Raw genomic sequence first — 24,313 nt, 5'->3', positions numbered from 1 at the left:
TGCTTTTTCTAAGAGTCAAGAGTTGTGAAAAAGTTACAGGGAATTGATTAGTCAAGACTGAGTCCATTCAACAGGAATGGGGTACCAAAAAAAAAAAAAAACTCAGCCCAAATATATTACTTTGAGATTGGAGAAAAGGCCAGCAGTCATCCATTCTCTGTGGTGGGCGGGATGACTGATTGCCTCATCCTCAGTAACAGGTTTGGCTAACAAGGTGGGGAAGGTGGAGAACCAGCTGTCACTGGCTCACTGTTCCCGGGTTCTCCTCACCACAGGGCTACAGAGATTCCATTTTTCAGCTCAGAGTGGGAAGGCATAAAATATAGCAAATAAATATTACTTCAATATAGCACCAAATAAATTATGTCACATAGTTGGAGATGAGGAATAAGCTGAGGGGGAGTCTCTGCTTCCCTGTTCTAAGGCCAGGGAATGGTAAAAAGGATAGGAAAGGCAACAGGGATATAAAAAGAGCCATTTGAGTCTAAAGGACTCAACTCTATTCAGTCCAAGAACTGGGAAAGGTCCAGTCCCCATTCCCTAATCTTGCCAATAAAACTGCCCCAGGCCAAGGAATTTTTGGCAGACAGAGGCTGGGGAAGGTGGCTGGAGTGGAGGGAGGCAGGCTGGTAAGCCATGGTCTTGAGCCTCCCCTCAGGCCCTCTCCCCCTGAAGTTTCTCCTTCAACAGCTTGCTTCTCTCAGTCAGTTCTGGGTACATCAGAGTTTGAAGATTTCATCCTCCTGGTCCCGTAGCGTCCGGGTCCAAGAGGTATGGGTCAGTGGCACGGGACCTAGGACTGCTCGTTGCTGCATCCGAGGGGAGCTCAGGTGGGGACCTGCATCCTCCCCAGGTACCCCACTTTGCCCTTTCTTCAGCTTCTGGGCAGCAGCCTTCTTGGACAGGCTGATCTGTGAATCAAGCTTCTTAAGGAAATCAGAGGCAGAGAGGTCATGGACGGGTGTGGGGGCTTCCTGGCCAGGTGTGGAGAGGACTTCACCACTGGCACGTGCTGCTCCTGTCTGTTCTTTCTTCCTCTCAGTTGAGTGTGGCCACACTTCATCGTTACTTGGGTGTACTTCTCTCCATCTTTCTCCTCCTCAGAATCCAAACCATTGAACAGGTCTCTGGGCTCTGTCAGGATGGGGATGTAGAGGGTTTTCTTCAGGAAGATGGAGTCGTTAGTATAAAGGCGGTTTGCACGTTTAATCTGTTCCATCGTCACCCCATATTTGAGTGCTAGTCCAGCCAGGGCGTCTCCAGGCTCCAAGTGATGCTCCAGGCATCTCTCCCTCACTGGGGAGCAGGCTGATTGCTCGAGGCTTCCATATGAACGAGCCTGGCTCCCTTGAAGAAGTCCTGACCCCCCTGGCGGGGGCTGTCTAGACAGGGAAGCCATCTCTTCACCCCCAGGTGAACTGTCGCCGCAGACGAAGAGCGTGAAGATTGCGAGAGTTTGTAGTTCACCTTCCACACATCAGATAGGTCACACCCTCACATTTCGGCTCCACATCTAGCTTCTTGTCCCTCCAAACGCCGCAGATCTGCCAAGATGTGAGGGCCTGGATCCAGCTGAGCGACAAGCTCTTTGAGAAAAGTCTTCATTTCCCAAAAGGCTCCGTGTCTGTGGTGTCACAGGGCACCATAGGAAATGCCTGGCCTGATACGCTCTTTTGCTGTTTTCACTGAGGCTTATTCTGCGACATGCCTTTTGGTGAATTATTCACGTATTTCATCTGGGTATATGACACTCTAGTGAATTCTGGAAGTCAGTTTTAAAAATATTTATATTATTACCTGTAGGTAATGATAGAATGGTGTAGGTTCTAACTCCAAAGTATCTATTATGTTTCAAACATCAGCATTCTAAGAATCACCTGGGGAGCTTATTTAAAATGCAGATCACTGGGTCCTACCCCAGAAATTTCTAATTAGATAGATGAGGCCCAGGAACCTATATGTATTAGGAGTTCAGAGGACTACACTCTAAAAAATACTGGTCTACAGCAGCACTCCCGCTTCAACTTCACAGACACAGTCCAGGTCCTCTAGTGTCTTACTTACTGCATATATTCCCCACTAATATCCTCGCCCTGGGGCAAACTAATCTAGCAATTTTCATGACCAATTGCCTATTTAAATCATCTGGAGAACTCTTAAAAAATTCTAATGCCTGGCCAGGCATGGTGGCACATACTTGCAATCCTAGCTACACAGGAGGCTGAGGTTGGAGCACCACTTAAGCCCGGGAATTTGAGAGTAGCCTGGACAACATAGCTAGACCCCATCTCAAAGAAATTTACTGATGGCTGTTCCTTACCCATAGCAATTAAATCAGACTCCCTGGAAGTGAGGCCCCAGCTACCAGAATAATTTTAAAGCAACTTGATAGATTGGACTGTACTGCCAGGGTTGAGAACAACTGTTCTCATTCATCCACTGCCTCCAGTGGTCTTTCTTACTATACCCTAAAGTATTCTAAGGTTTCTTCTTTACTAGAGCACAGCTTCCCAGCCTTCCCAGCCTTCCCAGTTTCCCAGAGAAGGGAGACAGGCTACAGGTGTGGTACAAAACATTAATTGGCCAGTGATCCGGGCTGCTCCTGGGCCTATGAGCTTCAGGTAAAAGCAGCTTCTCCTGAGGCTTCTTGGATGGTAACCCGAGTTGGGCCAGGCTTGCCCATGTTCCCCACTGCCCACTGCAGACGTGGTACCCACAGAGATACAGAAGGAGAATGCTGCCCAGGTGCCCAGGAAGCTCAACCCAAGGTATGGCTGGTTGGGGAAGGGGGAATACTGCAAACAGGCCTACTGGCCTGAATCTCTGTCTCCACATATATTCGATTCTTTTGCTCAATAGTCACTGATGTGCCTTCCGTATGGCTACAGGGTGATTGCTCCAACTATGCGTGTGCATTTACAGAGTTAGTTGCATTATCATTTGGAACAATTTGATGCCAGGAGTGGCAGCTCATGCCTGTAATCCCAGCACTTTGCGAGGGCTGAGGTGCAAACCAGTAGTTCCAGCTACTGGGGTTTGAGCGGCCTAGCAGGGGAGTTTGGGGTAGGAGGATGGCTTGAGCCCAGAAGGCTGAGGCTCCAGTGAACCATGATCAGGCCACTGCATTACAGCCTGGATGACAGAACAAAACTGGGTCTCAAAATTTTAAAAAAAGAAATAAATAAAAATTTGAAGACATAAAATTGGATTTGAAATCTATCAGCATTATAACAGTAAATTTTAAAACTACATTGGACAATGAAAGAAAGAACTCATGTTTCTTTAAATAAAATTTAAGATGTTGGTTAAACGATCAGATGCTGGCTGTCAAAGTGTTTTGAATTTTTGTCACCTATTTGTGTGATTAAAGATTTCTTTTTAAAAAAATTATTTATTTTAACTTTTTTTTTTTTTTTTTGAGATAGTGTCTAACTCTGTTGCCCAGGCTGGAATGCAGTGGCACTATCTCAGCTCACTACAACCTCTGCCTACCAGGTTCAAATGATTCTCCTGCTTCAGTCTCCTAAATAGCTGGATTAAAGTTTTCTTTCATTGGTTATTAGAGAAAATATGAAGATAAAAAATTTTAAAACTTGATTAGGAATTGTGTGTGGCATAAGCTATCATAAAAATGTTTATCATAAAAATGTTTTCAATATTAAAAGCAATTATCTACCTGACCTCAGAATTTCAACAGTATCAAAATTCAGAACTTCTTTTTACTTAACTCCATGAAATCGGTGAAAATATATTTGCACACTGAAAATATATTTGCAACCAAAAAGTCCATAAAGAACTGGTATCTACGATGGATAAAGAATGCCTACAAATCACTTAGAAAAAAATGGACAATTCAATAGGAAAGTGGGGGCAAAGATTTAAAAAGGTCACAAAAGAGAAAATCTGCATAACCAATAGCATATTGAAAATGATCAGCATCCACTTTTTGATGGTGTTGTTTTTTTCTTGTAAATTTGTTTTAGTTCTTTGTAGATTCTGGATATTAGCCCTTTGTCAGATGGGCAGATTGCAAAAATTTTTTCCCATTCTGTTGGTTTCTGGTTCACTCTAACGATAGTTTCTTTTGCTGTGCTGAAGTTCTTTAGTTTAATTGGATCCCATTTGTCTATTTTGACTTTTGTTGCCATTGCTTTTGGTGTTTTAGTCATGAAGTCCTTGCCCGTGCCTATGCCCTGAATGGTATTGCCTAGGTTTTCTTCTAGGGTTTTTATGATGTTAGGTCTTATGTTTAAATCTTTAATCCATCTGGAGTTAATTTTTGTATAAGGTGTAAGGAAGGGGTTTAGCTTCAGCTTTCTGCAAATGGCTCATCAGTTTTCCCAACACCATTTATTAAACAGGAAATCCTTTCCCCATTGCTTGTTTTTGTCCGGTTTGTCAAAGATCAGATGGTTGTAGATGTGTGGAATTGCCTCCGAGGCCTCTGTTCTGTTCCATTAGTCTATATATCTGTTTTGGTACCAGTACCATGCTGTTGATTACTGCAGTCTTGTATAGTTTGAAGTCAGGTAGTGTGATGCCGCCAGCTTTTTTTTTTCTTTTTGCTTAGGATTGTCTTAGCTATGGGGGCTCTTTTTTGGTTCCATATGAAGTTTAAGGTGGTTTTTTCCAATTCTGTGAAGAGAGTCAATGGTAGCTTGATGGGGATAGCATTGAATCTATAAATTACTTTGTGCTGTATGGCCATTCTCAAAAGAAGACATTTATGCAGCCAACAAACATATGAAAAAAATGCTCATCATCACTGGTCATTAGAGAAATGCAAATCAAAACCACATCGAGATACCATCTCACACCAGTTAGAACGGCAATCATTAAAAAATCAGGAGACAACAGATTCTGGAGAGGATGTGGAGAAATAGGAACGCTTTTATACTGTTGGTGGGAGTGTAAATTAGTTCAACCATTGTGGAAGACAATGTGGCAATTCCTCAAGGATCTATAAATAGAAATACCATTTGACCCAGTAATCCCATTACTGAGTATATACCCAAAGGATTATAAATCATTCCATTATAAACACACATGCGCACCTACGTTTATTGCAACACTGTTCACCATAGCAAAGACTTGGAACCAACCCAAATGCCCATCAATGACAGACTGGATAAAGAAAATGTGGCACATACATACCATGGAATACTATGCAGCCATGAAAAAGAATAAGTTCATGTCCTTTGCAGGGACATGGATAAAGCTGGAAACCATCATTCTCAGCAAACTGACACAAGAACAGAAAACCAAACACCACATGTTCTCACTTATAAGTCGGTGTTGAACAATGAGAACACATGGACACAGGTTGGAGAACATTACACACCAGGGCCTGTGAGGGGCTGGGAGGCCAGGGGAGGGATAGTATTAGGAGAAATATCTAATGTAGATGACGGGGTGATGGATGCAGCAAACCACCATGGCACATGTATACCTATGTAACAAACCTGCACTTTCTACACATGTACCCCAGAACTTACAATAAAAAAGAAAAAAAATGTTTAGCGTTATTAGTAGTTACAGAAATGCAAGAAAAAGCCGGGCATGGTGGCTCACGTCTGTAATCCCAGCACTTTAGGAGGCCAAGGCAGGAGGATCACTTGAGGCCAGGAATTTTAGACCAGTCTGGCCAATATGGTGAAACCCTGTTTCTGCTAAAAATACCAAAAAAAAAAAAAAAAAAAAAAAAAAAAGAGAAAAGAAAAAGAAAAATTAGCCAGGCATGGTGGCATACACCTGTAATCCCAGCTACTCAGGAGGCTGAAGCATGAGAATCACTTGCAGTGAACTGAGACTGCGCCACTGCACTCCAGCCTGGGTGACACAGTGAAACTCTCTCAAAAAAATTAAAGAAAAAAATGGAATATAAAAATCCGGAAATAGAATTGCACATCTGCTAAATTTGATCTTATTTCATTTAAATTCAAGTCTGATGATACTATGGTGAGTATGTAGACTAGCAGGGACTCATGCCTGTAAGTGCTTGGGAAAAGTGGCATTATCTAAAGACACTGAGCAGATTTGTACTGTACTCGCTGTATGTGTTCCCTGCACCAGCAGCATTGGCATCACCTGAGTGCTTGTTAAGACTGTGGAATCTCAGACCCTGCCTCAGACCTACTGAATCAGAATGTCATACACACGTTATGTTGGAGAAGCACCCCTCCATGACCCAGAGATTTTACTCTAAACACATACCTTAAAGAACCTCTTTCACATGTATTCCAGAGATGTGTTCAAGCATGTCTGTGGCAGCATTTTTTTTTTTTTTTTTGAGACAGAGACTTGCCCTGTTGCCCAGGCTGGAGTGCAATGGCATGATCTTGGCTCACTGCAACCTCTGCCTCATGGGTTCAAACAATTCTCCTGCTTCAGCCTCCTGAGCAGCTGGAATTAAGGTGCCCACCACCATGCCCGGCTAATTTTTTTTTTGGTATTTTTAGTAGAGATGGGGTTTTACTATGTTGGGCAGGCTGGTCTTGAACTCCTGACTCGTGATCCTCCAGCCTCGACCTCCCAACTCCCAAAATGCTGGATTACAGGGAACATTCCTTTTTTTTTTTTTTTTTTTTTGGTAAACAAAAACTGAGGCTAACTCTAGTCTATTAACAGCAGAAGGGACAAACAAATTATGGTGCAGCTATATAATGGAATACTACGCATCTGAAAAAGCAAACTACAATTATGCACATTAACAGTGACACTCACAAGCATGGTGTTGAGTGCAAGAAGCAGGTCACAGGATGATACTACTTATAAAATATTCAAAACCAGGTGAATTATCTTATTTAGGATATACAAATATGAAAAAAGCAAGGGTATAATTATCACAAGTGCCACATGGGGTTATCTCTGGTCGGGTGGAGGGAGAAAGTATGATGAGTATACACTGGGGACTTTTAAGATATTGGCAATGTTCAGTTTCATAACCTGGGTGATCCTACATAGCTAGTCATTTTGTTGATATTTCTAAAATTGTGCATGTGTTTTATATATTCTTCTGTATTTCACAATTAAACATTTTTAAAGACATTACATTCATGGAAATGAGCTTGAAGTTTCACACTAAAAAAATAGGTATTTTTATGGAAGTTTTATACAAATTTAGTAGTTAACAGTCTCTGCAATAGTTTTTATTTGGTTTTTGTGTTAAAACAACTTAAAGTAAAATGTTATTTTTTCACTAAGTCACATATAGATGTTCCCAAATTATTTCCACTGGAACCGAGTAGGGTGTTCAAATATTGTTTTCTTTGCGTGCCGTGACATAAAACACACTGTGATGCAGAGAACGAGACCAAATTATTTACAAAATGTTCAGGGCTCCAACCTTCCCTTGCAGCTTCATCTGTTGCTCTGCTTCAAATTCTAGCTGTTGGATTCCTTGCCTTCCCCCAAAGTAACTACCATGCCATTAGGCTCATGCTTCTTCTGGAATTCCCTAGATGACCACAAACAACTCTAGGGTCGTGTGCTATACTGTGCATTTTGGAGTATTCATGTAACAGAATACTGTATTTGCCTTATTTTCTTTTTTCCCTTTTTTTTTTTTTTTTTTTTTTTTGAGACGGAGTCTCACTCTGTTGCCCAGGCTGTCGCCCAGACTGGAGTGCAGTGGTGTGATCTCAGTCTTACTGCAACCTCTGCCTCCCAGGTTCAAGCAATTCTCTTGCCTCAACTTCGCAAGTAGCTGGGATTACAGGCGCCCACCACCACGCCCACCTAATTTTTGTATTTTTAGTAGAGACGGGGTTGGTCAGGCTGGTCTTGAATTCCTGACCTCAGGTGATCTGCCCACCTTGGCCTCCTAAAGTGCTGAGATTACAGGCGTGAACCACCACACCCAGTCAATATTTGTCGTATTTTAATAACTAGTTATTCTATATTCTATGGAACTATAAATCCTATATTTACCTTCTTTACTATATGAATTGACAAGTGAAAAGTGCTTACTATTTCTATTTATTAATATTAGTAATCCACTTTGGGGACAATAGAATTTATGTGACATTGAATTGTGCTGTGTAGTTACTAAGATTTTTATAAAGTATGGTCTTTAGTTAACTCTAATATCTTTACTACTTTAAATAGGTAATAATATATTCAAGTTATAAAGCATCTACTCGAAACCCTGGTTCCATAACAAAGCAACTGTTTAGCATCTGAATTTTTTGGAGGTTGGCAGTAAAGAGCTATGAAATTATATGAATGAGAAGAAGAAGGACCATGATATTTATGTTAATCTCTTAAAATGCTTTTGAATTGAGAAATAAAAAGCACCTGTTAACTACCTTCAGCAACAATTAGGATGTTTGCCCAGCTCGTGCTAAGAGACTATCAATAGATTTCATTGTGTTGACCTCAGTCACTACCAGAGATATGGGATCAACTGGTCACCCTCCTGGCCATATTGTGTGTCCCTTAAACTGCCGTTTCGCAACTTTAAATGCACATCAGGACATCTAAAGTGTCCAGGCAACACCCAAGACCATTTACAGCAAAATTTCTGGGAGTGGAGTCCCAACATCACTTGTGTTTTTGAAACGCTCCCTAGCTGATTCTAAGTGCTGCCAAAATTTAGAGCCATGCCCTTAATCTGAACAGACCTGCCCCATCCTTTGTTTCTCCCTCCCAGTCCCTTTCACAGTACCTGCTGGAATCTTGCTTGGGATCAGGAACCATCTCTGTATCTTTATGTGTTCTTGGAACATCAACTCCTTCCTTACTAGAGATCTCCTAAGCCGCCCCCGCCCCACCCAACGCTTTACACACCACGTACCCAAGTCAGGAGGTGATTGGATTTTTTGCTTGCCTCCCCACCTAAGGCCCCTTCCAAACCACTTCTTCTTCTTGAAAAACCTCCTACTTCCTTTGAAACTCATTCATGAAGTTAGGCCAACTTCCTACCTTCCTTACTGCTGCCATCTGCCATTAACCCCTCACTCACTAAAGAGGGTTCACCTCACAGACTTCTCTTGCCATCCCTATTCCCATTTTCTTTCCCGGAAACTCATGTACGCTTCTGGCCTCAAATCCTTGACCTGCGGAGTTCCAATCTTCCTTTACCCCAATCACCCTCTCATGGTCACCCTGGTCTTTGTCTTCCCTGGAAATTTAATTGCTTCTCAAATCTGTTTTTAAATTTCGCTCTGCTAACCACCCCCTATCCTTTTAAAGTTTGCTCGCTCAGTCACTCCCACTGCCACCTTTCTTTGACCTTGTCGAGACCTCTAATCCTCAGACACCCCTTTCTCTCTAGCTCACCAGCCTCTTCTTGGCTTCTCCTCTCTACTTCTCCAGGCTTGATTCTATACTGCATCAGTATAATCAATCCCTTGAAAGTATCGTCAGCGTCTCTGCATCCCCACTCTCTACTGGACTCAACTACCAAAACCCAATCCTGCTCCAGCTTCAACTCTCCACTTTTGGTTGCCTGCACACACAGCAGGGATCTGAGGTCCTAACAAACCTGCACTCAACTGTGCCCAGAAACCATGCTCTGCGTTCCCACTGTGAAGGTAACAATTTTGTACCTTTTCCTCAAAACTGCCTGCTTGGAAAACAAACTATCGGATGGAAATACCATCTTCTCATCCCCAAATTGACAATGCTCTCTAAACTTGCACTCACTTTCATCCCATTGGTTATGGTAGAGGAAAGACATAGCCAAGACCAATCTCTCCCATTGTGCTCTGAATCCATCCTTTTTTTTTTTTTTTTTTTTTTTTTTAATTTCCAGCTTTAGTGAGGTATAATTGAAAAGTAGGGCCGGGCGCGGTGGCTCACACCTGTAATCCCAGCACTTTGGGAGGCCGAGGCGGGTGGATCACGAGGTCAAGAGATCGAGACCATCCTGGTCAACATGGTGAAACCCCGTCTCTACTAAAAATACAAAAAATTAGCTGGGCATGGTGGCGTGTGCCTGTAATCCCAGCTACTCAGGAGGCTGAGGCAGGAGAATTGCCTGAACCCAGGAGGCGGAGGTTGCGGTGAGCCAAGATCGCACCATTGCACTCCAGCCTGGGTAACAAGAGTGAAACTCAGTCTCAAATAAAAAAAAAAAGTAATAATTGCTTATATTTAAGGTATACAATGTAATTATGTGATATATGAATGCACTGTGTAGTAATTACATTATCTCTCACCACACCATTTGTGTGTGTGTTTGTGTGTGTGTGGGGGGTGAGCACATTTAAGATCTACTCTTAGTAAATTTCGAGTAAACAACACAGTATTATTAACTATAGTAACCATGCTGCACAGAACTTATTTTATAACTACAAGTTTGGGCCGAGCACGGTGGCTCATGCCTGTAATCCAGCACTTTGGGAGGCCGAGGTGGCTGGATTGCTTGACAGATATTAGAAGTGTGATTTCTGTTCCCACCAGCCTGGCTTCCTTCCCCATCACTTGGTAGGAATTTTGTGTTGCAATCACCAACCTCCATTTCGTTTTCTCAACCTTACCTTTCTTAGCCCCAAGAACATTTGGTAAGTGACACTTCTTCCTTTTTGAAATGGTCTCCTCTGTTCTTCCAGGGTAAAACCCTCTTCTGGTTTTTCTCTTTCCCCTCTGGCCACCCTTCAGTCTCCTTTGTTGGTTCCTATTCTACTTCATCTCCAAATATTGAGTCCTTCAGGCTATCTGGATCCTTCTTCACTCTGGACTCTTCCTGGATGATGTCATGTTTGTTTATAAGTGCCATCTACATGACATTATCTTCCAAATTTCTATCCCAGTCCAGACGTGTTCTTGGAGCTCTCAGCTAGGTACCCAACAGCCTGCACAGCACTTTCAGAGATGTACACCATGGAAGCACCCAACTCAGAAGAGCCAGAGACTGACTCCCTCACCACCACCCCTTTCTCCCTCCCATCCTCACCTTACTCATGACATCACATCATACCCCTGATCACCCAGGGTTTCCACCAGAAACCTGAGATTCACTCCTGGGTCCTCCTCTCACAGGCCCTTACTTTGTTCCATCTCTATCACCTCCCCACTGTCCTCCTAGTCACAGCCATCATTATCGCTGATCTAGGTAATTGCAAAAGCCTAACGGGCTGGGTGTGGTGGCTCATGCCTGTAATCCCAGCACTTTGGGAGGCTGAGGTGGGCAGATCACCTGAGATGAGGAGTTCAAGACCAGCTTAGCCAACATGGTGAAACCCCATCTCTACTAAAAATACAAAAATTAGCCAGGTGTGGTGGTGGGTGCCTGCAATCCCAGCTACTTAGGAGGCTGAGGCAAGAGAATGGCTTGAACTCAGGAGGTGGAGGTTGCAGTGAGCTGAGATTGTGCCATTGCACTCCAGCCTGGGGGACAAGAGCAAAACTCCATCTCAAAAAACAAACAAAAAAGCCTAACTGGTTTTCCACTTTTTAGTTTCGATTTTCTATACACCTGTTAAAATAACTCTTGTTTTCAGAGCATATTACCCTGATTTACCCTTCAATGGTTTCTCATTCCTTCTAGAACAAATAAGGCCTTGGCTGACCTGGCCCTGCCACTCTGTTGAGCTTTATTTCATGTTTCTCTGATGATTCTACAACGCACTGAGCTCTTTCTTGACCCAAGCCTTTGTGTCCGTCATCTTCTCTGCTAGAAAGCCGATTCCCTGGCTCTTGGCAGGTTGGAGTCCTTTTCATCCATCAGCTCTCAGCTTACAGTCACCTCACAGAACCCTGGTCCAACCACCTAATGCAAAGCAGGTTCTCCTATTATTCTCAATTACGGTGTCCAGTTTTTGGTTTTGCCTCATAGAATATCCCAGTCTATTATTCACTAGTTTGTCTCGCCTTCTAGAATGTAAGCTGTATTGAGGATGAGGGCGTCTTAGTCACAGCTTTATCCCAAGTCTAGCATGCCTGGCACATAACAGGCATTCCATTAATATTTTGAGAGATCATCTAAGTTTGGCATCCTAATTCCACATGAGGAAAGAAACTCACCTGAGGGCCCATGATTTTCCTACTTACTTAGATTGTTGCACTGAGGGCAATGGAGTAGTTAAAAGCACATACTCTGGTACTAGACTTCTTTGGTTCAAATCCCAGCTCCTCAACTGACTAGTTGTGATGCTGGGGAAATTATCATCCTGTTTCCTCACTGGTAAATGGGGATTATAGTATCTGCATCTCATAGGACTGTTGCAAAGATTAAATGAATAGAAAGATGATGCCTGGTGTATGATAATTCTGCTCATTATTATGTAAACGAACTCAAGAAGTTTCTTCAACCCCCCCAACCCCTTACTACGCTTAGAACACAAAAAACAATGTTCTTTGCATATAACTAATAATTCCCCACAACTTTCACCACTCAAGACAGAACCTATGTCTGGACCTATACAATTAGACTTTCTCAGATACTTCAAGGAGAATCAAGATCCTCATGGCAAAACAAACAAAACAAAATAATTCATTCATGGGTGGACATCAAGTTTGGTCAAGCTGATCTTTTGGAGAGCATAGAAGATTTACCTGCTAGAACAGAGAACACTATTTTCTCTGTCAAAAGATAATAACAACATACTACTTTATTACCTGCATTGCCCCCAACAAGAGATTTTTGCAACAATATATTAACGTAGTAAAAATAATTTTTAAAATCTTAAAATAATCAGCGGCCTACAAGGTTACTAAAAAGTGATTGAGAATATAGGGAGATACATTAAATGACCATTTCTCATTCATTTTGAAAGCTATTCAGACACCAGACAGTTTTAAAAAGTGTGAGAATTAATGATTTATTGTCACTCAGATGGCAATTGGACTTATAGTCTTTATACTTTACATTTTTTGTAACTTAAAAAAAAGACAAGTTTCATGTCTGCTGGTTATGTTTTCAGAAAACATGATTAGACTAATTCATTAATGGTGGCTTCAAGCTTTTCCTTATTGGCTCCAGAAAATTCACCCACCTGTTAAGAGAATATGGAACTGACATTAGACGTAGCATTGTAGCACTGTTTTATACATAAAACATCAGCATATAATGAAGGAAGAATAGGGGTGGAGGGAAGAAGTATAATCTTATTTAAAATAAACTCTCTTGAATAACATTAACTTACAAGCAAAAAACAAAGAAAAAATATCAGAGAAAAGTCAAAAGGCTCAAGTACAAATTTTCTTTTACACAAATGCCTAACAACAATAAATTAACTGCCTACGTCTGAGAAATTCTGTGTGCTTTATGATATAAACTGGAAGCACCAATCAGAGGGATTTAGTGGCTAGTTGTAGGAAAGATGGAGTTTCAATTAGATGTCACGTTATATACGAAAGTCAATGAAGAATGACGTATTTAAAAATTATTTTAAAAGCAGAACATGGCAATATGCCTCAGTCTTTGAAGGAAACATGGTTTATTAATAATTTATACTGGTTTTCCTATTGCCCAGTTTCGAGTTTTAAAGGTCAGATGTACATACCTTTTGTCCCTTCTTAAAAAACTGGAATGTTGGCATGCATTTGACTTCACACTCTGAAGCAACATCCTGGTGGGGAACATAGCAGGGGGAGAGGATTAAAAACAAGACTGTGAGTATTGAGCTTTGACAGAAGTAATCCAAAACCTGAATCTTTTTCCCTGTCATGAATCTTTTCCCTGAATCTTTACCCGACGTTTCAGCATGAGGACATTTTTCAGCATATGAAAATTAATATAATGAACATAATGGCAGTACAAAAGTCAAACAGATTATATTCTTAATGAAAAATTCTTCTTAGTGGCACAGTCTCAGCTCACTGCAACCTCTACCTCCTGGGCTCAAGCAATCCTCCCTCCTCAGCCTCCCCAGTAGCTGGGACTACAGGCACATGCCACCTCATCTGGCTTTTTTTTTTCTTCTTCCCAGAGACAGGGTCTCTCCATGTTGCCCAGGCTGGTCTCAAACTCATGCAGTCAAGTGATCCACCTGCCTTGGCCTCCCAAAGTGCTGGGATTACAGGTGTGAGGCACCATGCTCAGTCTCCTGTTTATTTTTAAATAAAAATGGATTTTGTGAGGCCAAGGCTGGTGGGTCACCTGAGGTCAGGAGTTCAAGACTCGTCAAAATACAAAACTTAGCCAGGTGTGGTGGCACATATCTGTCATCTCAGCCACTTGGGAGGCTGAGGCAGCACGCTCACTTGAACCTGGGAGGTGGAGGCTGCACTGAGCTGAGATCATGCCACTGTACTCCAGCCTGGGTGACAGAGTGAGACTCTATTTTGGGTCAGGGAGGAGTGGGGGAAAAGACTTTGTAGATTCTCACACCTTGCTGCAGTATCAGAATCACCTGAGGGGTATTACAAGTTTTCCCATCCACCCCTATCTTACACCATTATAGTTAAAGTCAGCCTTCAGGTGACTCTGAAGCTCTAACCTTTCAAAGCCATCCTGCTAAGAAAATCAACAAATTCCTAATACTGCAAATTGGGCTAGTGGATCCATATTTTCTCCTCTCCTAGATGTGGGTCTTACCACATCTAAAGATTTTTCTGCAGCTCAAAGGTAATTGAAGTGACAGACATTCCTCAGCTGTGGAATGCGAAATGAGAACTCATAATACCCCACGCTCAACATGTTCATGCTGTGAGAGGGCAAGGTTTGGAGGACAATACCATGAAGAAACTGGTTTGGTTTGGAGCCCAATAGGCATTGAAAACGTCAGACAGGCACTCAAGAGGACTGAGAAAGAAATATAGAACCATTCAGCACCTAAGCAGCAAAAGCTATACGGGACAGCAGGTGAGCAGGCGGGACTATGAGAACCAAATCATGGACACCAACGGAGAACTCTAAAAGCGAAGAAAGGCCAGCCACAAACACTGACGACCTCTAGGATGGTGGCTGGCACTACTGTTGAGGAGTTCTTTCTAGGTGATCTTTACTTTTTATTTTAATGCTGGACAACCTGCTGAGCATGAAAGTACAGGTTCTAATAAGAGGCACAAGGACAGTAATGGCTGGAATAAAAATGAACACATACTATCAAAGTAAGGGTCAGAGAGAGGTCACCCTTTGTAAAATAAGTATCATAACCGTGTTGGCTGTCGGGGAAATAAGGCTGGTCTATTATTTTCAAAAGGGCTTCTACTCATTCTTTTCTATGAATCTATGGAGGCAAAGTCAAAGTTCCCCAGTTTGTCAGAGGGTCACTTCAAGGTTTTAAAAGACACTCTCAGGCCAGGCACGGTGGCTCACGCCTGTCATCCCAGCACTTTGGGAGGCCGAGGTGGATGGATCAGTTGAGGTCAGGAGTGCGAGAGCAGCCTGGCCAGCGACATGGCGAAAACCCATCTCTACTGAAAATACAAAAATTAGCCAGGCGTGATGGCAGGTGCCTGTAGTCCCAGCTACTCAGGAGGCTGAAGCAGGAGAATCGCTTGAACTTAGGAGGTGGAGGTTGCAGTGAGCAGAGATGGCACCACTGCACTCCAGCCTGGGCAACAGAGTGAGACTCTGTTTCCAAAAAAAAAGATACTCTCAGGGTGATGAGAGTGCCCCAAGCAGTCATGGAGGAGTTCTGTCATACAGAAGTCCTTGACTGCTTTGGACACCTATAGTACTACACTATCCAACATTTAGGTCGACAATGGACTGCATATATGATGGTGGTCCCACAATATTATAATGAAGCTGAAAAATTCCTATCACCTAGTGACAGGTTAACTTCATAGCCCGTTGCATTCGCTCGTGCTAACAAATCTGTGCTGCAATTATATAAAAAGTATACCACTACAGGCTGCTTTGCCTATGGAGTAGCCATTCTTTGCTTCCTTTACTTATCCTAAGAAACTTGCTTTCACTTAAAAAAAGCATATCACTACAATTATGTACAGTATATATTGATAATAATCAACTGGGTTACTAGTTTTTGTATTTACTATACTTTTATCGTTAATTTAGACTGTACTCCTACTTATTTGTTTTAAAAAAGAAAGTTACTATAAAACAGCCTCAGGCAGGTCCTTCAGGAAGCATTCCAGGTGAAGGCACTGCTATCATAGGAGATGAAAGGTCCATTCGTGTTATTGCTCCTGAAGAGCTTTCGGTGAGAAAGATGCAGGGATGGGAGACAGTGGTACTGATGATCCTGACCCTGTGACTGTCTAGGCTAATGTGTTTGAATCTTAGTTTTTAACAAAAAGGTTTAAAAAGTTAAAAAAAAAGCTTATAGACTAAGGATATAAAGAAAATATTTTTGTAGAGCTGTACGATTTGTGTTTTAAGCTAAGTGTCAATACAAGAGTTAAAAAGTTAAAAAATAAAAAATCTTATAAAGTAAAAAAAGTTAAAATAAACTTAATTTACTGCTGAAAAAAGAAATTTTAAAACTAAAATGTGTGGCTGGGTGTGATCGCTCACGCCTGTAATTCCAGCACTCTGGGAGGCCAAGGCAGGTGGCTCACGAGGTCAGGCGATGGAGACCATCCTGGCTAACACAGTGAAACCCCGTCTCTACTAAAAATACAAAAAAAAAAAAAAATTAGCTGGGCATGATGGCAGGCGCCTGTAGTACTAGCTACTTGGGAGGCTGAGGCAGGAGAATTGCTCGAACCTGGGAGGTGGAGGCTGCAGTGAGCCGAGATCGCACCAGTGCACTCCAGCCTGGGTGACAGAACGAGACTCTGTCTCAAATAAAATAAAATAAAATGTGTATAGCCCAAGTGCATAGTGTTTATAATGCCTACGGGTTCTGCAAGCCCCATTTATGGCAAGTACCTTATATAGGCATATCATTTTTTAATCTTTTATATCGTATTTTCACCGTACCTTTTCTATGTTTAAATGCACAAGTACCTACTGCTGTGTTTTAACTGCCTACAGTATTCAGTATAGTAACCTGCCTTTCATGTTTGTGGCCTCCACACAGCCTAGGTGTACAGGAGGCTATGCCATCTAGGTTTGTGTAAGTAGACTATGCATGCACAACAAAACTGTGTCGCATTTCTCAGGAGGTATCCTCATCATTAAGTGATGCATGACTGTACTTCCCAAGGGCAGTAAGAACACCTGTCCTCAGTACACTATGGTGCACTGCTCTGCCTCAGGAAACCTGTGCTGCAGTTCCATTACCTGTTCAATGAGGGTGCTAATAAAAAATATTCTTATAGTTACAGTGAGGATTAAATGACAGAGTGCATGCAAAGGCTTTATCATGGCATCTAGCATCAGTCATTACTTTCTTTTCTTTTTTTTTTCTTTGAGACAAAGTCTCACTCTGTCACCCAGGCTGGAAAGCAATGGCGCGATCTCACCTTATTGCAACCTCCACCTTCTAGGTTCAAGCAATTCTCCTGCCTCAGCCTCCCTAGTAGCTGGGATTACAGGTACCAGCCACCATGCCTGGCTGATTTTTTTGTATATATATATATTTTTTGGCCAGGCTGGTCTTGAACTCCTGACCCCGTGATCCACTTGCCTTGGCCTCCCAAAGTGCTGGGATTACAGGTGTGAACCACTGCACCTGGCCTAGCACATTATTATTAATTTCAAGTAAAAATCAAGCTGCTACCTGATAGGATCAGTGGCAGTTAGAATTTCTCTTTTCCAGGTGCAATTTTCCCCTAGCTAAATTGACCTTCATAGAAGAAATAAGACTAAATTTGATTAAAACTAGGGCCAAGGATTTTTTTTCTTAAAAGTGCAATTATACTCTTTTAAAAAAAAAAAACTCTGGGGACACATCTAGAACAGTCACTTACCAACTATATCCCATTCATCATTCGTTCAGTCCACACCTATACTACATGCAAGGCAGGTGTGCTAGGTGAAGGGGAAACCAAGGTGAATTAAGACAGGGTTCCTGATCCCAGGAATTTACTGGTAAAGGACAGACATAAAGATCATTATAATAATTGCCAGGACACACTGAGTACTTAGGGTACACAAGGGGATAAGTGGAGAAGGGGTGAAGCTCATGACAAGGAGTTAGGTAGGAAAGGAAAGGACAGACCAGATGGAGAACACAGCACGAGCCAAAGCAGGGGTTGCCCAAGGCACAGAGTCAAAAACTGGCTGAGAATAGGCAATCTGGGGTTGCTGTGCCCTCCCATATTTAGAGAGTACTGCCATATGCCCGTTTTAAGTGACCCTTCAGCCTTTATTGGACATTCCATATTTGCTCAATGAATAAGCAACCTTGGGAGGTTGATGAGGGCAGGTCTTAAGGCTCAAGGACGATGAGCCACCAGCCTAAGCAGAGGCCAGTGAGCCAGGACTGGAAGCCAGGTCCAGCGCCTCTGTTGCCATGCCACACCCCTCCCCCAATGCCCCTTCTTCCCCACTGGGGCTAAGTGAAAATGCTCACATATCTGTAAAGAGCCCCGAAGTGATACCTCCTCAACAGCCTCTCCTAGGTCAGTGGTCATGTGCTGAGCACCGGATCTACACCCACCATAAGACAGAGCATCCTCTAATGGGTAGTGGTTAAGGTCAAGGGCTGGGAAGCCAGACCACTTCATTTTAAATCCTAGCTCAGCCATATACTCATTGAAACTTCATGAACAACCTCTGTGTTTCAGTTTTCTCGTTTATAAAATGGGGATGTTAACGGCACTCAGGATTAAATGAACTGATACTTAAAAACTACCCAGAACAGTGCCTGGTATATATCAAGTGCAAAACAAGTATTCGTTGAATGAAACCAACCCTGGAATTTCTTCCAAATGATTCTCTCAGGCACCTTGGTGTTTATTCGTTAAAATGTTTGTGGCTTCTAATTGACTAAAACCAACCAAGACTAGAAGAGGCTTGCATATGCACCTTCTCCTGCTACTACAAGTTCACAAACAGCCCTACAAGTTGTCTCGTAATTTGGTGACTCCATCAAGCCTATGCATGTAAAGATCATAGCCAAATTCAATCTCTATTTGGTGATGGAGTCACCAAATTATGAGTCGTCGCATAATCTGGTGACTCCATCGAGCCTATGGATGTAATGATCAGAGCCAAATTCAATCTCTATTTATTGAGCATCTCAGAGTGTAAGGTAGCATGCAGGGTTTTAGAAAGGCGTGGCCGATAAGATTCAGAAGCTTCACTCATTTGTTTTTGTTTACTATAGGATATGATATATAGCTCCTGATAGCTAGGATTCAGCTCCTAACTTACCTGCTCTTCTGAGATAGAACTTTTTAGATAGGATTATAGTCCTAGTATTATTTGACACATTTATGGAAAAAAACACTGTGCAATTCAGAGAAAAAGGCCAATGTGAAAAGCTCAGTAGTATCTCAAATTTCCAGCTACGTACCTGACAGTCATCCACATCTACTTCAAGGAATACCACATTGGAATACTTTTCAGAGAGGGACTGGAAAATTTAAAATGAAAAATCCAAAAAGATTTAGAACTAGGTAATGGCAGTCAACATATTCAAGCTTCTTAAATGGAAACTTAATAAAAGTAGAGACTAATTAAAGATCCAAAAATTTAGATCTTTGGAGACATAGATCTAAGAGAACTTATTTAAGACAAATTTCTAAAAGTTGTTTTCAATGGGCTACCTGTATCAAACCTAAATTATTTGTTATACTACTACTTTTAGACCAAAGATCCAACCAGAGAAACCCCCCCACCAAAAGTAAAATCCTTTGTCTTTCTTTCCTACCTTCGTGACCATCAACCCCCAAACCACAAATCTCTAACAGAGTAGACATTGTTCAATACTCACATGAAAAAAAGGCTTGATCATTTTGCAGGGCCCACACCACGTGGCTGAGAAGTCAACTACTACAAGTTTATCACCTGCGGCATCCAAGGCTTCCTGAAAAGCATCCTAACAGCAAAAGAAAAGCTTATATTAAATAGTTAAATATTAAATCTCCAAAAGAAAGACTAGACAAAGTGACACAAAGCACATTCTGGAGGTCTTCCTTTCAGGACCCACTTTTTAGCCAAAAAAAAACCCCAACCAAGCCAAGTAAAACTCAGTTTGAAGAAATTCTACACATTGTTGGTAGTGTTACTTGATAAGACAAAACAAGATATAATGTGTAGAGTATACTGATAATCATGTCTTCATGACTATTTTATAAAATATTGTGAAATGGCTAGTTTCTCTCTAAACCAAACAAAAGGAAAATAAAAATAGACATTTGTACTAAAAATGTTTCCATGTCAAGGCTAGGGGTATGGTAGACATTCACTAAACACTTATGGATTATGAAAGGAGTCACTTGAAGTCACAAAGGCATAGGATTTAGCAATTGAAACATCACAAGTTACACTTAAAAAAAAGCTATCATTTTTGATTAAACTCACTTTCTATGGTAGACCATACAAAAATCTAATTTTTTTAAAAAAAGTCAAGGAAACTAACCTCCCTCAAACCTCAACACTCAAGATACCACTGTTGACGTAAGCATAATGGTGTTTTCCGGAGTTGAGATCACAGGTTTACCAACCTTTTATTTTTGCCCTTTCCCTTAAAACTACGCCCTCATCATTCATTAAGTTTTAGTTCCTCATGAAGGAAATTTTTCTTAGGTATTATTTTTCATAAGGAATGCTTGTTAACTAAAATTCCCAGTAGAAATGATCAAAAAATCTCTTGTTAACAACTTCCCTGAATTATTTACTCTCTAGATACTGTAACCCTGGGAACCGAATAGTCCAGTTAGGAAGGACGCTTTTGTTTTTTGGTTTTGTTTTTGAGACAGAGTTTCACTTTTGTTGCTCAGGCTGGATAGATGGAGTGCAAAGGTGAGATCTGAGCTCACTGCAACCTCCACCTCCAGGGTTCAACTGATTCTCCTGCCTCAGCTTCCAGAGTAGCTGAGATTACAAGTGTCCACCACCATGCCCAGCTAATTTTTGTATTTTTAGTAGAGACGGGGGTTTGCCACGTTGACCAGGCTGGTCTTGAACTCCCGACCTCAGGTGATCCACCTGCTGCCCTGCCCTCCCAAAGTGCTGAGATTACAGGCCTGAGCCACCACACCCAGCAGAACATGAGTGGTTTCTGAAGTATTAGTGAAGTGCCTTGTGTATGGGAGTTCAATAAATGGTAGATGTCTTTTTTTGTGTGTTTATTTTTTCCTCATCACATTTACAACAATTATTCCACTCCTTTCTGAAATGCCATTTGGCCCTAAAGCACCAACAGAGTCTCTCTGAAAAAGAACTGTTCTGGATGACCAACAGTGCCAATTTAGCCCATTAGGATGAAAATAATTAAGATGTATTCAATATTTACAAATAACAGGACAGGTACAGTGGCTCACACCTGTAATCCTAGCACTTTGGAAGGCCAAGGATGGTGGATTACCTGAAGTCAGGAGTTCCAGACCAGCCTGATCAACATGGTGAAACCCTGACTCTACTAACAATTCAAAATTAGCCGGGCATGATAGTGCATGCCTGTAATTCCAGCTACTCGGGAGGCTGAGGTGGGAGAATCGCTTGAAGCCAGGAGGTGGAGGTTGCAGTGAGCCTAGATTGCACCACTGCACTCCAGCCTGAGCAACAAGAGTGAAATTCTGTCTCAAGAGAAACAAAAACAAAAAACAAAACAAAACCCGATCAAATTAGTGTAACTTTTCCATCAGTGACTTTGGATTGTAATTTTGAAGTTGAATTGATTATTAGCGGCTTTGGGACCCAGGCTGTAGTGCTTTTTTTAAAGTTCCTGTCACCCTTGTACACCTTTGTCACTGGTAGAGGAGGAAGGTGCCACCATGCTCTGACAACTGGGAGGCCTAAACTGCGTGCTCCAGAAATCCTAATCAACTTTCTGTTTAGTGTCTGGATTTTGAGACAACTAACATAGACCATTCAAAGGTCTTCTGGCTCCGTGGAGGGGGTTCTTAGCAGTTCGGTTATACTGATGTTGCCAGACCCTGGAGAACAGAACTCCTGCCCCACTCTCTTTCTCGGCCATGGACTAATAATTTATCACACGATAGGTGCTTGGAAAGAAGTATATGAACGACAATTGCAGAATGAGGGCTGCAAAAATGAGGATCCCACTAGAAGAAAAAAAACAAAAAACAAAACAACTGATTAAGAACAAGAAGATAGCCGGGCGCGGTGGCTCACGCCTGTAATCCCAGCACTTTGGAAGGCTGAGGCGGGTGGATCACAAGGTCAAGAGATCGAGACCATCCTGGTCAACATGGTGAAACCCCGTCTCTACTCAAAATACAAAAAATTAGCTGGGCATGGTGGCGCGTGCCTGTAATGCCAGCTACTCGGGAGGCTGAGGCAGGAGAATTGCCTGAACCCGGGAGGCGGAGGTTGCGGTGAGCCGAGATCGCGCCATTGCACTCCAGCCTGGGTAACAAGAGCGAAACTCCGTCTCAAAAAAAAAAAAAAAAAAATTAGCTGGGCATGGTGGTGCATGCCTGTAATCCCAGCTACTCAGGAGGCTGAGGCAGGAGAATTGCCTGAACCCGGGAGGGAGAGGTTGCGGTGAGCCGAGATCGCGCCATTGCACTCCAGCCTGGGTAACAAGAGCGAAACTCCGTCTCGGGGAGGGGAAAAAAAAAAAAAAAAAAAGAACAAGAAGATAAAAGACCACAATGGCAATCAACATATGAGAAAAAAAAATTGAGGGTCAATAATAATCAAAGGAACAAAAAGATCGATGGGGACGCATTGCAAACACACTTCTGTTTCCGAAGCCCACCTGGCACCAAACAGGTCAGGGCACTTGAGGCGGGCGAAGACCCGCCCTTCCCAGCTTCCCCGGGGTGGGGAGGGGGAATCGCAGGGTAGGCACTGGCAAGGGGTCTTCCACTGTTCGAGCAGCATCAATTTCCCCCACAGACTTTTCTGACGCTGCATTTAACAAGTATTTCTGGAGTGGCTACAGCAGACCAGACACTGCGTGTTAGGCTCTGGGTTTCCCAGTCTGTTAGGTTTTAGGCTTGCAGTAACTTTCGAACACAGGAACGCTGTTATGCCTTGGGCATTTTTAAGAGGACAAAACAACCATCGGGATACCGATGGGTCGGCGAGCAGACAGCAGGGCGCGGCGGCTCCCAGGAGGAACCCTGGCTCCAGCAAAACCCACCAACTAAGGGTGAATCACCACGGACGGGCAGGGCAGCCGAGGCCCCCGGGCCCAACCTTGGGGACTGAGTCACTCCAAAGCCACTGCTGCCGGAAACACGCCCTGCGCCACAGGAGGAGTCCCATGGGCGCGGCCCCAACCTCACTTCCTCGCGGCCACCTGGGGCCCTCGGGCCTCCCGGCCAGACCTGCATGCGCCAGGGGATCTCCAGCCGCAATCGGCCCCCTTAGTGCGGATACAGCACGCGTCACCTTTGGGACCGGGCATGGGTGGAGGCAGCCGGGGAGAGTCTCCGGCCTAGACCCGCTCCCAAGGGGGATCACCACCCCCACTGCGGGTGGATCTCGTCGCAGACGAAAAGGCAGCGGCGGCCAGCCACGAGTGCCTTCTGCAAGGGTCTCTCCTTGTCCTTGCCTGGGGCCTGAATCTGGATACAGATGGAGGCCAAGGGCGGACCCCTTCCATTCCCTCACCTTTCTTTCCCCAGTCCGGGTTGCCCGAACCGGAGGGTGCAGGAGGCGCCGTGTGGGGACTCCTCGCGCTGCCTGCGCTCGTACACCCCCTGGGAGCTCCCCGCGTGCATGCAAGCCCCCGGCGCACAGTGCGGGCAACGCTGGGCACCGCCACCCCGCCCTCCAGGGGTTCCCCGTCCCTCTCCTCCCTTCCCCAGGACAGGCTCCGCCGCCTCGGGCGCGCCCAGGCCGCTGCTTCCCTCAGTCCCAGGACGAGACGCCGCGTCCCTTTCCCCTGGGATGCGGAGAGGCGGCCTCCGCACCTCCCGCCACCGCCTTCCCCAGCTACAGGGGCCGCCTGCGGCGCCGGCGCCCTGGCCTTTCCCGGAGCGCGTACCTTGCTGTCGATCTGCTTGACCATCTTGGCTGCTAGAGTCTGATGAGCAGCTGTTAGGACCGATGGAAACGGATCCAAAGCACCGAACCGAGCTAGGAGAGAGCGCGTCACTTGCTCTCCTTTATACCCCGCCCCGCGTGCGTGTGGCGGGGGCGCGCGCGCCCGCCCGGACCTCCGCGCCCGCTGCTGCGCAGGGTCCCGCCCCGCCCCGCCCCCGGAGCCAGAGAGCCGGGGCGGGGCGGGGCTGGCGCAAGCGTGGGGTGGAGCTCCAGGGCCTCTGCTCTGGTGCCCCGAGGCTCAGCTTGCGCCGCAGCTGGAAGTGCGGATTAGCACTGCGCGTCCCGGTGAGAGGCGGGGAGACGGACAGTCACCCCCAGACACAGAGGGCCCTCCCAGGTCACCTGGGGATGCGTCTGTCGGGCCCCAATCGAACGCGCCCACGC

At 43.9% G+C, this 24,313-nt stretch overlaps 1 protein-coding gene and 1 pseudogene across 1 annotated transcript; both read right to left on the bottom strand.

Annotated features, from left to right (window-relative positions):
- Nucleotides 1-719: 719 nt before the first annotated feature.
- On the bottom strand, nucleotides 720-1,399 carry LOC105707926 (lysM and putative peptidoglycan-binding domain-containing protein 1-like; annotated as a pseudogene).
- An 11,349-nt stretch (nucleotides 1,400-12,748) lies between these two features.
- TXN (thioredoxin) lies at nucleotides 12,749-24,023 on the bottom strand. Its single transcript, XM_064379021.1, has 5 exons — nucleotides 23,871-24,023; nucleotides 19,680-19,784; nucleotides 19,260-19,319; nucleotides 13,449-13,514; nucleotides 12,749-12,938 (listed from the first exon to the last, which is right to left on the bottom strand). The coding sequence occupies exons 1-5, from the start codon at nucleotides 23,892-23,894 to the stop codon at nucleotides 12,876-12,878; spliced, it is 318 nt and encodes a 105-aa protein (XP_064235091.1). The 5' UTR covers nucleotides 23,895-24,023; the 3' UTR covers nucleotides 12,749-12,875.
- Between the last annotated feature and the right edge of the window lie 290 nt (nucleotides 24,024-24,313).

Source organism: Aotus nancymaae, unplaced genomic scaffold, assembly GCF_030222135.1.
Source record: "Aotus nancymaae isolate 86718 unplaced genomic scaffold, 86718_ANA_hifiasm-v0.15.2.pri h1tg000003l, whole genome shotgun sequence".
NCBI classification, from domain to species: Eukaryota; Metazoa; Chordata; class Mammalia; order Primates; family Aotidae; genus Aotus; species Aotus nancymaae.
The sequence above is the reverse complement of the archived record's forward strand: the minus strand, read 5'-3'. Positions and strand labels throughout refer to the sequence as shown.

Bases quoted from the DNA above. Each gene is read 5' to 3' on its own strand.
- TXN (XM_064379021.1), bottom strand. From the start codon at position 23,894: ATGGTCAAGCAGATCGACAGCAAG. The intron at 19,785-23,870 runs GTACGCGCTCCG...TTTTGCTGTTAG, and splicing joins TCAAGCAGATCGACAGCAAG to GATGCTTTTCAGGAAGCCTT. The intron at 12,939-13,448 runs GTATGTACATCT...TTCTCTTAACAG, and splicing joins TTTTTAAGAAGGGACAAAAG to GTGGGTGAATTTTCTGGAGC.